The 15,667-nt window shown below is 39.3% G+C and overlaps 1 protein-coding gene across 1 annotated transcript in view; it reads left to right on the top strand.

The window, feature by feature from the left end:
* The first annotated feature begins 234 nt into the window (after window positions 1-234).
* LOC127626551 (PH and SEC7 domain-containing protein 1-like) overlaps window positions 235-15,667 on the top strand; it is a 51,011-nt gene continuing 35,578 nt past the window's right edge. Inside the window, exons 1-6 of the mRNA XM_052102427.1 lie at window positions 235-355; window positions 1,703-2,149; window positions 6,443-6,478; window positions 8,857-8,865; window positions 11,470-11,661; window positions 13,457-13,537. Coding sequence (XP_051958387.1) covers window positions 276-355; window positions 1,703-2,149; window positions 6,443-6,478; window positions 8,857-8,865; window positions 11,470-11,661; window positions 13,457-13,537 — 845 coding nt within the window. The 5' untranslated portion in view covers window positions 235-275. The remainder of the gene's footprint in view (window positions 356-1,702; window positions 2,150-6,442; window positions 6,479-8,856; window positions 8,866-11,469; window positions 11,662-13,456; window positions 13,538-15,667) is intronic.

Raw genomic sequence — 15,667 nt, 5'->3', positions numbered from 1 at the left:
CAGGCACCTCGCCCAAAACTGGAATAATTCGGCGGACTTTGAAATACTCAGAGACCGATCTGGACGCCGTTCCTTTAAGATGTTACCGTGAGACGGACATCGATGAGGTGCTGTTAGCAGAGCAAGAGGACACTGACTCAGCATTTGGGAGCAACCGAAGTGTCATGGGAACTTCCTGTGCCGGAAGTAGCCCGGTAGGAGAGATGCCTAGTGGGAGAACAGATGGACTGGAGGAGGAGGAAGAGGAGGATGTTGCGAGCTGGGTGACAGTCAGGATGCAGGGTGATGTGAGGAGACTTCTGGCCGATCTGCAGCGAGATGAGGAAGAGGAGTTCTACAGCATGATGATGAGGAGGTATGAAGAGGCAAACACACATTCATATAAATGTATGCATACAAGCAAACACTTAAAGATCAAAAATTAAAATTAATTCCTTATTTACTCGCCCCCATGTCATTCCAAACCCGTATTCTGGTGTTTTTCTGTCGAACACAAAGATGCTTCTTCAAGCTGATCTTTTCCATGCAAAAAAAAAAAAAGGACCAAAACAAAAATATAAATAGCCTAAAAGTATCATAAAAATAGTTCATACAACTTAGTCATTGTTATCCATGTCTTTTGAAGCCATACAATATCTTTGTGTGAGGAAAAGCCCATTCATGTCCAGAATAAAAAAAATAAATACAAAAAATCACATTTGCTCTCTCTCCAAGGTGAGATTTATTTATCTGGATGTGGACAAAGTTGGGTCTGTCCCTCACTCAAAGAAATGGTTGACTTCAGCAGACTTCAAATGAGTCACATGGACTTGTTTTATGCAGTTTTTGTGTCCTTTTTGGAGATTGACAGCCCCTTATCACTATGCTGTGCCACTGCATTGCATTGCATTATTTAAAAATGCCTACTTTTGTGTTACACCGAAAAAATAACAGAAGTTTGACTGTGCTGCTAACAAAGCTTTTTTTACATGCACAAAAACACGGAAACGATCAGGACTTGTAATTAGAGTCAAATACACATTTGTATTTTGTGTTTGTTTATTTATTTATTTTACGAAATGACACCCTGAGTTGGTAGCTTGGTGGCTCAGGTGGTAGAGCGGGTCGGCCACTAATCGGAGGGTTGGAAGTTTGATTCCCGGCCCACACGACTCCACATGCCGAAGTGTCCTTGTGCAAGACATTGAACCCCAAGTTGCACCAAACATGCATCATTTCTGCCCTGTCCCGCTCCACACGCGTTGCCTCTTTTCCCTGCATGTGTGTAGACATGAAGCGCCGCATGAGTTAACGTGCTTTCAAAGCACCTTTTAGACCATAACGATTGTCCCTTCTAAATGTATCTTTATTAATCAGCATGTTACGAGCCTTTAATAACAAACAAATCAAATAAACAAATCGATTTCTGCTTTGGCTGTCTCTGGACCCCCTGTGCAGTTTTGTAGAGACTATTTTGACTGTTTAGAATAAATGTTTTCTTCTTTTCTTCCATCAGCTTTGAAATAAAAAAAGAAAGTGCAACGTGTAAATGTATATTGTGATAAATATCGATATCGAACAATATGAAAAAGATTATCGTGGTAACAATTTTGGCCAAATCGCCCTGCCCTAAATGACAAAATAAGAAACACCTTTGTCATTGAAAATGTACCGAAATATCACCGTGTGACATATCAGAAATAACGACTCTTTCTTTTTTCAGGCCTCGAGATCATTTCAGTAACAACCACCCAGCACTGAAATCCCCCATCCTGGTCCGTGGTCCTCGCAGAAGGTCTGGAGACAGTCTGGACACCTTCAGCAGACATTTTGAGAACATTATGGAGTCGCATCGTGCAAAGGGCACCTCCTACAGCAGCCTGGACAGTCTTGACCCGCTGACCTCCAGCACTCAGACTGTTCTGACCTTTGACCTACCCACATTGACTCCACAGGTGCAGGGTCAGATCTACCAGAGCGCACGGCAAATCGTAGAGCTCAGTTTTGCTCCACTGGCACACGTAGAGATACCCAGCCTCTCGGAGTCTGTGTTGACCATAACTGGTGACACCGATGCAACACGGGCGCCGTCCAGCGAACGACTCAGCAGCGGGTCAGATGATCGGAACAGCCAGAGCTGGCAGAGCAACCCAGCACTCTCACTGCCCAGGTGAGTCGACTTCCATGGTCAGATGTTTTTAGAAGTAGAGCGAGGAATTATAGGAAGGAAATATTAGCTTGCTATGCAGTACATGCTATAAAGTACATACTAAAACAGTTTTTCATATATTATACTCTGTTTGCAAACTATACATTTTGCAGAAAATTTGCATACAATGCACAAAATGCATATTAAATAAGTATGCATGTTGTGCACAGTATGCACATTTTCTTTTTTCTATGCATACTGGAAATGTGCACGGTGCGCAGAATATAGTATGCATAGTATACTGTATGTATTATGCATTTTGTGCACAGAATGAGACATTTTCTGTATTTTGTCCATGCGTACAGACAATTTCCACTGTGTACTGTACTTAGTATGCATAGTGTGCTGAATGCTGTAGTATGCTCTATGTTGTGCACAGTATGTAAATAACTTTTTCCTTGTGTACAGATAATTTGCATACTGTGCACATACTACATACTGCACCCAGTATGCATACACCATACTGAAAAAATAACACAAGTATTAAAGTAGTATTTTTTTCAATACATAAATGGCCAAAACACTCACATACTAATCTACTTTACATTTGGAAAGGAATGCAAGCTCACTGTGTACTATGTAGTACATGATGTATAGTGCATACTTAAATAGTATTCCACGTTCTCTTGTTGTAAACTGTACATTATGGCAAATGTAGCTGATCATCTGGTTATTCCATGCGAACAGTAAATGTGCATACTGTGCACAAAATGCTTACTAAATACAAATTTTTCTGTGTGTACAGGAAATGTGCACTGTGCGCAGTATGTGGTATGTATGGTATGCTTTATGTAGTGTGCATATTGTGTATGCAATTTGTTTTTCCATGCATACAGAAAATTTGCATTGTGTGCAGTATGTATTACAACATATTATGCTGGCTGTAGTATGCATTTTGTGCACAGTATGCAAATGTTCTTCTATCAATGCGTACAGGAAATCTGCACTGTGCGCAGTATGCTGTGTATTGCAGTATGCATATTGTGTGCATATGCAAATGATCTTTTTTTCCGTGTGCAGTATGTAGTATACGTTGTATTTTGTATGCCATAGTATGCTGTTAGTAGTATACATATTGTGCACATTATGCAAATGTTTTTTTCTTGTGTACAGAAAATGTGCATAATGTGCGCATACTATGCTGCATATCATATGCATGCAACATACTACCGAAATAGCAGTAGCAGTTATGGGGTGTGCCTGGCCCTTTAATCAATTACTCTTTTCCATTGTACAAACAATCAACCACTCACATACTGATATATTTAAATGAACATTAAGCAGCGCTCGCAGTCTGACATCTTACATATTTCTGACTGAAACCGGATGCTTGACAAGAACACGCAGGACTTGATTGTATCCATCAGTGATTGATTTAATCATTAAAAGTGGCCATTAAAAACCAGAATGGAGTCAGACGGTTGGAGAGGAGGCTTTGTAACCGCATTCGAACCTGAAAATCATTTAATTGTTGGACCACTTTATTTCATTTTGGTGAAATATAACATAGACAGTTTTTTTCTTTATTACATAAACTGATGAATCATAATACTATACAATAATACTCTTTTTTTTTATTATTATTATTATTATTATTATTATTTTAATCATGTTGGATTCATTTCTCACATCTGTTGTCTTTGCAATAGTTCAGTTTCTCCAGCAGCAGGCGTAAGATGGCATAAGAATCTTCTTAATCTCATGAGACATAAGCGTGTTTACAACTATGAATTATAGATGTTACCTGATATATTTTTCAAATAATTGAAAGTCAGATACTGCATGTTTTTCCTCTAACATCTCAATTTGAAAACTGCGGTGACATTTTCACTTGGTTTCCATTTGTTTTGACCAGTTAGAGGTGAATAACTTGATGTGGATTGTAACATTTCCTTTGTCTGTTTTTGTCATTTACTGCATAATGATTTTAAATGAACTGTTAGTCAGTTTGTTTAACCTTTTACCATCTGCTGTGACCGAGAGAGTGACTGTATACTGCAGTCTGTGTTCAGCCAGGTGTGTGCGTGTGCGTGTGCGTGCGTGGCGCGTGCGCATGTGTGTGTGTGAAGGATAAATGAAAGGCAAGGCTGATTGCTGGCAGAGAACTAAAGTAACTGCTACAAGTTCACCCTGACACGCACACACATTTACTCGGCTATCAAAAAGTGGACATACTAAAGACTTTGTATGTAAATCTAGTCATAATCACTATAGTTACTCGTTAACTACCTAAATAAACATCTATGAAACAATTATCTAATTGAGAACGTCCGTGAATGTCCACTAAAGGAAGTTTTGTTAGATTTGGCTCACTTTTGGGGACAATTTTGTATCCATAGCCAAGTACAATCACACAAAGCTCACAATAATATTGCACTTTAGGCCTGACGAGTTATGGGTTTATTGTCTCTGCAGAAAACTTGGCATATATATATATATATATATATACTGTATATACACACATACACTGGTGGCCAAAAGTTTGGGGGGGTGTTTAACCTGGGTTTAACCAGGCTGGATTGTGTGAGGAGCTCACAAATCCTTGAAAGATGTGGACAAAGTCCCATCGGTGAGCTCCTCCGGCAGGCAAGGTTGCGTTGGCTGGGTAATGTAGCCCGCATGCCCGGCCACCGCATGCCTAAACGGCTTTTGTTCAGGCGGATAGATGGGGCTAAGTGGGCGCGGCACGGGCTGGAGAACCGATGGAGTGATGTGGTACAGGAGGATGTGGAGCTGAGTGGACTTGCCGATGACTGGTACCAGCGGTGTCAAGATCGGCCTCTTTGGAGGAGCCTCGTGAAGGACGCTACTGGCCAGTTGGAGGCAGTCGCCCTCCAACAACAACATCAACGGAGGGCAGAGGAGCGACGCTCACAACAACGAGCAGAGCGCCGGGTGGCTAAAGCACATCAAGTTGGCACAGTAGGGGGCACAGGTGGTACATCAGCCAGTCAGTCGTCCCGTGTCCCTTGTTGGATCTGTCCCGTGACCTCCTGCCAGTGGGCGTTCGACACTTCACGTGGCCTAAACATGCACATAGCCTGCCACAAGTGTCGTCGTGACGTCACCACCACTTAGTGATGAATGGCGGCGGCGGTTGTTGTTGTGTGTGTGTGTGTGTGTGCGTGTGTGTGTGTGTGTGTGTGTGTGCGTGCGTGCGCGCGCGCACAGACACAATATTTCTATATTTATACAAATATATTGTCAACAACTCCAAAGCTTGAAAATGCGGTGACGGCTATATAATGCAACATAGGGGCCGCTTATAGAGGTTATGTTGTGTTATGATCTTTTGTCAGTTACTTTTGTAAATTATGTATTTGTAAATATTCATTTTGATTTTATAGGCAACTGATTGAAAATATATTTAAATTAATTGATTAATTAAATTCAGGCAGCACTCACAAAATTATGCCTTTTATAATAGTTAAAAAAAAGAGACTCTTTTTTTTTCAAATCAAAACTGTTGAAATTAAAACATTTATTTGCAGCACAGCGCTTTGATACTATACTCCTTTAGCAGCCCAACTGAACCACTAGATGGTGACGGTAAGTCATTTATTTTTATTAAACAGGACAGATCAGCTTCAACTGTTTAAATATAAAAGATAAACATTACTTCACTGTATTTTCACTGGTTAGGAAATCTGTGACCCAGTTACATAATTATTTAACATTGAGTGAGCTCACTTGGTATGTCAATCGTGTGGGCGTGCGTGCGTGTGTGTGTGTGTGTGTGCTGTCCGTTTGGCATGGCACGAACAGTAGCAGCATTGTGGAGTTTCTTGGACAAACATAAACGCCAGTGATGCAGGAAAAACTCAAAACTCTCTGTTTTTTCCCTCCCTCTCTCCTCTCTTTTCTCTCCTGCATTTTGCACTCATGCAAACAGATTGTGTTCTCAAAAATATTATCCATGTCCGGAGGAAAAATGTGGGTTCTGATGTTGCGTCAAAGGTATAAACATTTCTGTCCAGTATATACAGACTTTTTGTTCTCACTCTGGAATGGATTTAAAGATGGTAAAATGTGTTAAATGGAGATAATACTATACACTAATTATAAGCTATATATATATATATTTATGCTCCATAAAACATAAAATCATAAAGAACGCACAGTAAAAAACATCATATTCACATCACATACTAATAAAAGCAACACACACAGTAAAACGCATTCACATTGAATTGAAAGCTAGTCAATACAAATTAGTTTTTAAATGAGGCTTAAAGACCAGATCTGATATCCCAGGACAGGCTGTTCCATAACCGCGGGACCTTCACTGTCGCCTTTGGTTTTACATCTGGATTTTGGAACAGCCAACCGTTCACGACAAGGAGGTCTCTCAAAGAGGTCTAACTGTTTCATAATGTCTGCTAAATATTCTGGTGCCAGTCTGGTGCTTGGTTTTTGGAGGAGGAAGGAACCTCACATGCCATTTTCCTTCAGAGTAGAGGAGGTTGACATGATCCAGTCATACAAGTGCTATAGAGTTTACCTCGACAACAGTGTTAACCGTCTAGCTGCAGCGTTTTGCACTGATTACAGCCTTTATTAAGTGCATTGATTTAAAACAGTCCATTACAAGAATCAAGGCGAGACAAAATAAAAGTATAAGCATCTCTATATACTATCCTATTTCCTATGAATGTCTAACCTTTGAAATGTTCCTTTACTGATAAAAAGACTGAACTAACTTCTGGATGTGACTCTCAAAATGTAAATTGGTATTAAAGTAGACTAGAGAGATCCTTTACGGACATGTCCGTCATGTGTGTGTGTTTGTCTTTTGTTTTAAGTTAATCATTAAAATAGAATTTATATCGCCAGGCCGGTTCTCGCCTCCTCCTTTCCATTGAACTGCTTTACACTGGTGCCGAAACCCGGGAAGGAGGAAGGATACGCCGTAGTAGAGTTCTCGCCACTACCATCCACCTCAACGGAGCAGCCGCGGCTGCAGGGGGGACTGAGGAGCCCGGCCGCCTGGAGAGGGGAGGAGGGGAGAAGGGGCTCCTAACCGACCGCCTGGAGCGGTCAGGGCCGCTGCCAAGGGCGGAGGAGTCCCCTACCAGCCGCTGAAACGCGGTGGGGTCTGAGACCGCCGACCGCGAGCGGGGAGGGGCTCGCTGCCGACTGCCTGGAGTGGGAGAACCGCTGCCAGGGGCAGGGGAGACCCCTTCTGTTCCCCAAAGTATGCGGCGGGGCGTTCCGTCCGCCAGGGGCTGGAGTACTGCCTCCGATCCGCCCGGAGAGGCACCGCTGTCGTCCATTAGAGGGTGGAGGAGTGGCCGAGGAACAAGCTACGGTGTATTGGAGAACTGGTAAGTGTTTTTTTTTTCATCTCTCTCTCCTCCTCTCTCACTGCCGATCCGCGTTGGCCTTTTCCCTCTTGTTAAAAGTTTACTGTGTTTTTTGGGGGGGTACTACACTGTTACAGGAAGTACCCCCCATTTTTAATATTTCTGTTTCCCTCCCCTTGTCCCCTCCCTCATCCAGGTAGACGCGGATGACCTGCCGGCAGATGGGGCTTAGGGCACGCCCTCCCCCAGGGAAAGGGGGGGGGGGGGTGTACGTCATCCCGGGGGCTCCCCTGCCTTGACGGGCATGTCCGTAAACGATCTCTCTCTCCTCGCACCACTGTCCGCATTCTGCCTTTATCCCTCTCGGATAGCCTGATAAGGGATCGGGTGTGTATAATCACGACCCGGCACCGCCCTCCGCCCTGTCACAGTTGTATTTACGAATCACAGAACCAAGCGGGAACATATATAAGGGCCCTAAAAGGGATCCTTGCGGAACACCACAATTAACTTTTGAAGAGGAGGATATCTCATCTCCATCAGACACTACAACTTTCCTATTCGTCAAGTAGGAAACAAACCAGTCTAAAGCCATCCTAAATATTCCCTCCCACCTCTTTAATGTATCAATTAAAACTGACTGATCAACTGTATCAAATGTTGCAGTTAAATCAAGTAACACTAAAATGGAGCACTCTCCAGTGTCCTCCGCCATCAATAAGTCATTTGTCACCCTAAAAAGGACAGTTTCCATTCTGTAGTTTTCTCAAAAATATTTGCTATCCTTCACTACCTCCAACAGTTGTTTAGCTACTGCTTTATCTCTTTTTTTTTAAGATGAAAATAAAATAAATTACATTTTCATTTAAATAAGGTTGTCCGAGATGATAAAAATTAGACCTCTTTAATAAATCTAGTTTAAAACACACATGTGAAGTTCATAGAAATTTAATCCTTGTGTCCATATTTGATTTATACATTTTTGATAGACATTTATAGCATTTTGATAATTTTTTTTTTATATATAATTGAATGAATTAAAAACTGTCAAGTGGCATAACCATCAAATAAAAGGTATTTAAATACTTAATTTGCACCTTTAAAACACCTGAATTTTTTTAGGGCTGTCAATCGATTAAAATGTTTAATCAAATTAATTGTATGGTGTTCCAATTAATTAATCGCATATACAAATATTTGCTGAGAAAGCCCCTTATATAACAATAATTCAATATATAATGATGAAATAATTATACATAGTTATCTTTAAATATTAAATATATATATATGCCTACTGAAGTGTTTTCTTCACTGTATAAACTGCACGTTGCTCGTACAGCTGAAGTTTCACTTACTGCCCCCTAGAGTAAACAGGTGGTACTACAAGCATTTCTCAGGAATCTTCCTTATTATGGTCCAGTGCGATTTAATTGCGTAAAAATTTTTTAACACGTTATTTTTTGTAAAATTAATCGCACTGAATTAACGCGTTAAATCGACAGCCTTATTTTTTTTTTTACAAATATAATGGATTTTTGAGTCACAAAAATCAAGATGTTTTCGTGAACAAAATATTTTATAAAACAATATAAAAAAACATTTTTTGTTTTTAATGTCACATGACAACAGAATGGTTAATTTATGTTGCTTGCACCACCTGACTTTGATTTGGTGGACAAAAGTGAATCATATTTGTACAAAAATATTTAAAAAAAATAAAAAATATTTTTTTTGGAGAATGCAAGATTATTCCAAAACTTCTCATGCCAGCATTACTTTAAGTATTTCCACTTTTAATTTAATTTTTATTTTTTACCATCTACAAACGGTTACACAACTTAGACATGCTTGACCCAAAAAATATCAATGTGACTTTGAACTCAGAGTTTCAAGCAATTGTTTGTGTGAATTGTAATCAATCCGAACAAAAACAGATGTAGAAGATGTGGTGATGGGTGCTCCAATTTTTCTGCATGCACAGATTCTAAAGAGATTCCTGGTAAAAGAGGAGAGAAGTGTGTTAATATGAGTGTGTGTGTGTGTGTGTGTGTGTGTGTGTGTGTGTGTGTGTGTGTGTGTGTGTGTGTGTGTGTGTGTGTGTGTGTGTGTGTGAACTGAGGAGCCACTGCAGGGGGAAAGACTGAGAGATGTTACATGCCACACTAAGCTGAGATCTGTGGGAAACGATTGCAGAGTTTATAAAGCGTGAGAGAGAAAGTGGGAGGGTGAGAGAGGGGAAAGTCATTGGGAAAGAAATATCTGCCAAGTTTGTAAACTAAACAGTTTGTGAGTCGGATTTTTGGAATACAGACATCACATGGACTGATACAGCTTGAGAAGAGGTTTGGGTTTACGATTATGAAAAATACCTTCGATTCATGTTGAAGGAAGGACTCGAGCCATATCTAGAGAGCAGAATGTCATGGAGACTTGGGGTGGGCTCTTTTGACAACCACTGAACACTATGGATAGATAACCACTTGTAGAGACATACAGATATTAGCCACTGAATGATCAGCTTAGGGGAAGAGCAGAAAGCTGTGGTAACACAAACATGGCTCAAATGGGGAAGGTTGCATCCGAGAGGCGTTTCAGCAGACATGGTTTGAGAAAAAAGAGCCACGCTGTGTTTTGCTGGCACTGTTCTGCTGCGGAGGACAGGTACATCACAAACCGCTTCCACGCTGGATACAGGTAGAAGCTTTTGGAAAATATGCCAATGTGTCACTGTATTAACCTGTTTTTGGCCAGTTTCGCCTATGATTTGGAGCAAAACTACAGGTCAAAAAATGTACTTTAGTAAGGTGTCCATGTCATTGTTTTATTTTTACACAGAGATAAGTAGGTCTATTAATAAAATCACTTGACTTCAGCACACCTTGTTGCATTATATGCCAATGGTGAGAGTCCAAAAATGGGAAAAAACACTTTTATTTTTTTGTTTTTCCAAAGTTGAGGGGCCTGTCCTTCCAGAAGTATTAAAGATATCTTAATATCCTTTTAGATTATGGTTCTGAACAAACTTTCCATTTTGTGTCTTCATTTTTAAGGCCCTATATGGTTCAATCCCAAAGATGTGGGGCTCTCAATATGGCTCCATGCGTAAATTGTTAAATTTTCCCATATTTTCAATGGTCGAAAACTTTTACTTTTTTTGACAAATCTAAGGACTAAAGTGCAAATAATGTTGAAACTAGAAATATACCTTTTTATTTGTTTACATCAAACATCAATAATATACTAATCTCAGTTTTCAGGAGTCCAAATATACGAGGCCTGTCCCTTTAAAAACATTAGCTTTGCTTTTTGCCGTCTCTGTTTGAGTTTCACACATTGGGCAGATGGTGGATTGAAGTGTGACTCATTGATAAGAAATGAGGTGAAATGAGGACCGCTGGCTTTCTGTGTCCTGTGTTCATTTACAGAAACCAGACGATATTGGATCAATGTGTTGCAAATAACAATTTATCAGAATAATTCAATGAAAATGTGAAGTCTGAGCATCAGGCCTGATTTACATTTACATTTATGCATTTGGCAGATGCTTCTATCCAAAGTGACTTACAGTGCCCTTATTACAGGGACAATCCCCCCGGAGCAACCTGGAGTTAAGTGCCTTGCTCAAGGACACAATGGTGGTGGCTGTGGGGCTCGAACCAGCAACCTTCTGATTACCAGTTATGTGCTTTAGCCCACTATGCCACCACCACATTCTGTATACTAAAACTTTGTCATCTCTATATAGCGACTAAATATATTTACTACAGCAAAATTCCTTCAATTAGTGTAAAAAGCTTTGAGATATTTACATTCTCTCTTTTTTTTTTTTTCTGGCCGTGGTGCCAACATTATTTTCATTGAGGAAATTCAATCCTGGATTTCACTATTTGGTGGAAATTGAAATGTCTCTCTAAAAAATAGTTTCAGATGTCATCATTTACTTCACCTACTGATTTGTGCGTTTGTGTATATGTTCAGAGAGAAGTCACCTCGCTTTGCTGCAGACACAGATCTGGATCAGGAGCTGTGTGAGCGTTTGGGTTTGGGTAGTAATGACACTCTCAGCAACGGTAACCGTGCCGACCTGGAAGCTGCCAAACGTCTGGCCAAACGACTCTTCAATCTCGACGGATTCAGGAAGTGTGATATTGCACGTCATCTGAGTAAAAAGTGAGTAAATTGCGTAAACCTCTTCAAATATCAAACTCGGGGTGCTTCTCATTTTCTGAAATTGTGTGTCCTCGTTTCTTTTTCTTTCTTCCTTTCCTTGCTTCCTAGCTCCTCCCTCATAGGAAACGAGGAAAGGATGCAAGGAAAGGAAACGAGGAAGGAGGCGTTGAAGCAAGAATGATTTGTAAAATGGAAGCCCTGCTCACTCATCACTGTATTAGCAAGAAGTGCTCGTCGTTATGTGGTTGAAACTGTTGGTTTTGTACAGTTGTTGATTGTTTCATTTTTTTTGAGGGGGGATAAGTTCAGTTTAGTTTATTTTTTCTTTTAGTTTATTCTGTTTTTGTTTTGGCTTGTTTTTTGTGCTTTTGTTTATTTTTGTTTTGTTTAGTTTTTCCTTTTGTTTGGTTTCATTTTTGTTTAGTTTAGTTTTGTTGTTTTTATTTTTTTGGTTTGTTTTTTGTTTTGTTTGCCTTTTTGTTTTGAGTTTTTTTTTAATAATTGTTTTATGTTTTATTAGTTTTTTGTTTTGTTTGGTTTCATTTTTGTTTTGTTTAGTTGTTTTTATTTATTTTTTTGTTTAGTTTTTTTGTTTTGTTTGGTTTCATTTTTGTTTTGTTGTTTTTAGTTTATTTTTTTTATTTATTTGTTTTGTTTTTTTGTTTTGTTTGGTTTCATTTTTGTTTTGTTTGCTTTTTGTTTTGAGTATTTTTTTTAATTGTTTTTTGTTTAGTTTTTATTTTTTTGTTTTTTGTTTAGTTTTTATTTTTGTTTGCTTTTTGTTTAGAATTTTTTGTTTAATTGTTTTTTTTATTTGTTTAGTTTTTTGTTTTGTTGTTTTTATGAATTTTTTTTGTTTGCTTTTTGTTTTGAATTTTTTGTTTAATTGTTTTTTTTATTTGTTTAGTTTTTTGTTTTGTTTGGTTTTTCATTTTTGTTTGCTTTTTGTTTAGAATTTTTTGTTTAATTGTTTTTTTTATTTGTTTAGTTTTTTGTTTTGTTGTTTTTATGAATTTTTTTTGTTTGCTTTTTGTTTTGAATTTTTGTTTAATTGTTTTATTTTTTTTTTGTTTTTTGTTTACTTTAGTTTTTTGTGTGCGTGTTTGTATTTGGTTTGTGGTTTAGTTTTTTGTATGTTACTTTTCTTTTTTAGTTCAGTTCAGTAAACACTGCAGCTAACAGTTTTTGTAATGCCAATAAAGCCCAGTGAAATGTAAATAATTGTTTAGAAATGCACCCACTTTTATTATCTGTCTATAACTAAAGTCAACATGAAATGGCATTTATAAACCATTTTATTTATGAGAATACATCTAGATTGCGCTTTATCCATTGAGAATTAATAGTATTGTGACAAGTGGTCTCTATGTGACAGATGAATGGAGGGAATGTACTGATGCTTTGAATCATTCACAATAAGCCCAGGAATGTATAATAATAAAGTAATGAGGGTTAACTTTAATTTCATGCTGACTTTAAAATCTCTCCTCAGTGAGTATCTGTACTGTTTCATGTTAACCTTTGACCTCACTCGGTCTGTTACTGTCATGTGTCTGTCTTTGCCCGGAGTGTTTGTGTTATGTAAAGAAGGATTTCATGCAGCTTTTAGTCTGCTTCTGTCCTTGTTGCTCAGAGCATCTGTACTTTAAAAGCTTTCTTTCTATGACAGATGCATCATGGGAATTTTCATCTTGTAGTGCAGTGTGTCCCTGACATGTCTGTCACCCTGTCTCCCTTCTGTTTTCTTGTATTGTCATCTTCTTTGATTGCCTTGTTTTGTCATACTCCTTTTTAGCAATGACTTCAGTCGTCTGGTGGCAGAAGAATATCTGCACTACTTCAATTTTACTGGAATGACTTTGGACCAAGCATTACGGTCAGTATATTAAATGTCTTCACAAGCAAAAAATAAATAAAAAATGCTCCTTTTGTTTATTTAATAGCCTATAAAAGAGAGCAAAGTTTTTTTGGGGGGTTCCCTCATAAAGTGGTAAAATTGTTTCTTACGTGGGCTGGAATGAAGCTGCACACTGAAAATAATTTTGACCCGCTGTTTTTCATTTTATATTTTTTTTATTACACTGTAATGTGACTAAAAACTGCTCTGTACCGGCTAAGTAAAAAGTGTCCTACAACGCCAATTCCGAAAACATTGGGACAGTACGAAAAATGCTAATAAAACAAAAATGAGTGATTTGTAAATGATATTCACTCTTTGCTATATTGAAAGCACTACAACTTCACATTATATGATGTTTTACCTTGTGAATTTCAAATCAAATGATTGCAACATGCTCCAAAAAAGTTGAAACGGACAATTTAAGACTAATAACAATTTGACGAGTTGAAATAACATGGCAATGTGAAACAGGAGATGTTGAGCAGGTGAGGCAATCGTGTCATAGTATATAAGGAGCCTCCAAAATCAGCCGAGTCCTTCAAGAGCATGAATCTTTAGAGACTTGTCAATTTGACAACAGATGCTTCAGCTAATAATCCAGCACTTTGAGAAGACAAATTGGAAGGATTTGGGACATTTCGCCCTCTACAGTGCACAATATAGTTAAAAGATTCAAGGAATCTGGTCAAATCTCAGTGTGTAAAGGGCAAGACGAAAACCACTTCTGAATGCACGTGATCTCATGAACATGGGTTTGGGGTTACTTTAGTAAACCTTTCTTAGTCAACACCACTCGCCGCTGCATCCACAGATGCAAGTTTAGACTTTACTATGCAAAGGAGAAGCCGTATATCATCACTGTCAAGAAGCTCCACTGACATCTCTGGGCTCGCTCTCAACTTTAGTAAACCTTTGTTAGTCAACACCGCTCGCCGCTACATCCACAGATGCAAGTTTAGACTTTACTATGTAAAGGAGAAGCCGTACATCATCACTGTCAAGAAGCGCTGCCGACTTCTCTGGGCTCGCTCTCAACTTTAGTAAACCTTTGTTAGTCAACACCGCTCGCCGCTACATCCACAGATGCAAGTTAAGACTTTACTATGTAAAGGAGAAGCCGTACATGATCACTGTCAAGAAGCGCTGCCGACTTCTCTGGGCTCGCTCTCAACTTTAGTAAACCTTTGTTAGTCAACACCACTTGCCGCTACATCCACAGATGCAAGTTTAGACTTTACTATGTAAAGGAGAAGCCGTACATCATCACTGTCAAGAAGCGCTGCCGACTTCTCTGGGCTCGCTCTCAACTTTAGTAAACCTTTGTTAGTCAACACCACTTGCCGCTACATCCACAGATGCAAGTTTAGACTTTACTATGCAAAGGAGAAGCCGTACATCATCACTGTCAAGATGTGCCGCCGACTTCTCTGGACTCGTCCTCATCTTAGATGGAAAGTAGAGCAGTGGAACCGTGTTTTTTGGTTCGATGAGTCCACATTTCAAATAGTTTCTGAAAAACACAACCGTCGTGTTGTCCGGGCCAGAGAGGAAAAGGACCATCCAAGCTGGTGTTTTTAGCGCCAGGTCCAAAAGCTAGTGTCTGTATGGGCCAGGGGTGTGTCAGTGCCCATGGCATGGGTAATTCGCACATCTTTGTGGGCACCATTAAAGCAGACAGATATGTAAAAACTTTGGAGAAACATATACAGCCATCCACCATCTTTTTCAGGGACGTCAAACTACATACTGCCCATTTTACAGGTGCATGGCTGTGTGAGCTGAGAGTGCGGGTGCTGGATTGACCCGCCTGCAGTCCTGACCCTCTCTAATTGAGAATGTGTGGTGCATTATGAAGCGCACATTACAGCAGCGAAAAACCCTGTACAATTGTGCCGCTGAAGACCCGCTTAATGGATGATTGTGGGACAATTCTGCTTTTTAAACATTACAAACTTATGTCTTCAGTACTCAAATGCTTAAGTGTTATTAGAAGAAATGGTGATGTTTCACAGTGGGAAACACTCGACTGTCCCAACGTTTTTGGAGCGTGTTGCAATCATCTGATTTGAAAATACTGTACAAGTGAAGCTGTAGTGCTTCCAATAT

Source organism: Xyrauchen texanus, chromosome 33 (genome assembly GCF_025860055.1).
Source record: "Xyrauchen texanus isolate HMW12.3.18 chromosome 33, RBS_HiC_50CHRs, whole genome shotgun sequence".
Lineage (NCBI taxonomy): Eukaryota > Metazoa > Chordata > Actinopteri > Cypriniformes > Catostomidae > Xyrauchen > Xyrauchen texanus.
This window is presented reverse-complemented; position numbering and strand designations above follow the sequence as displayed.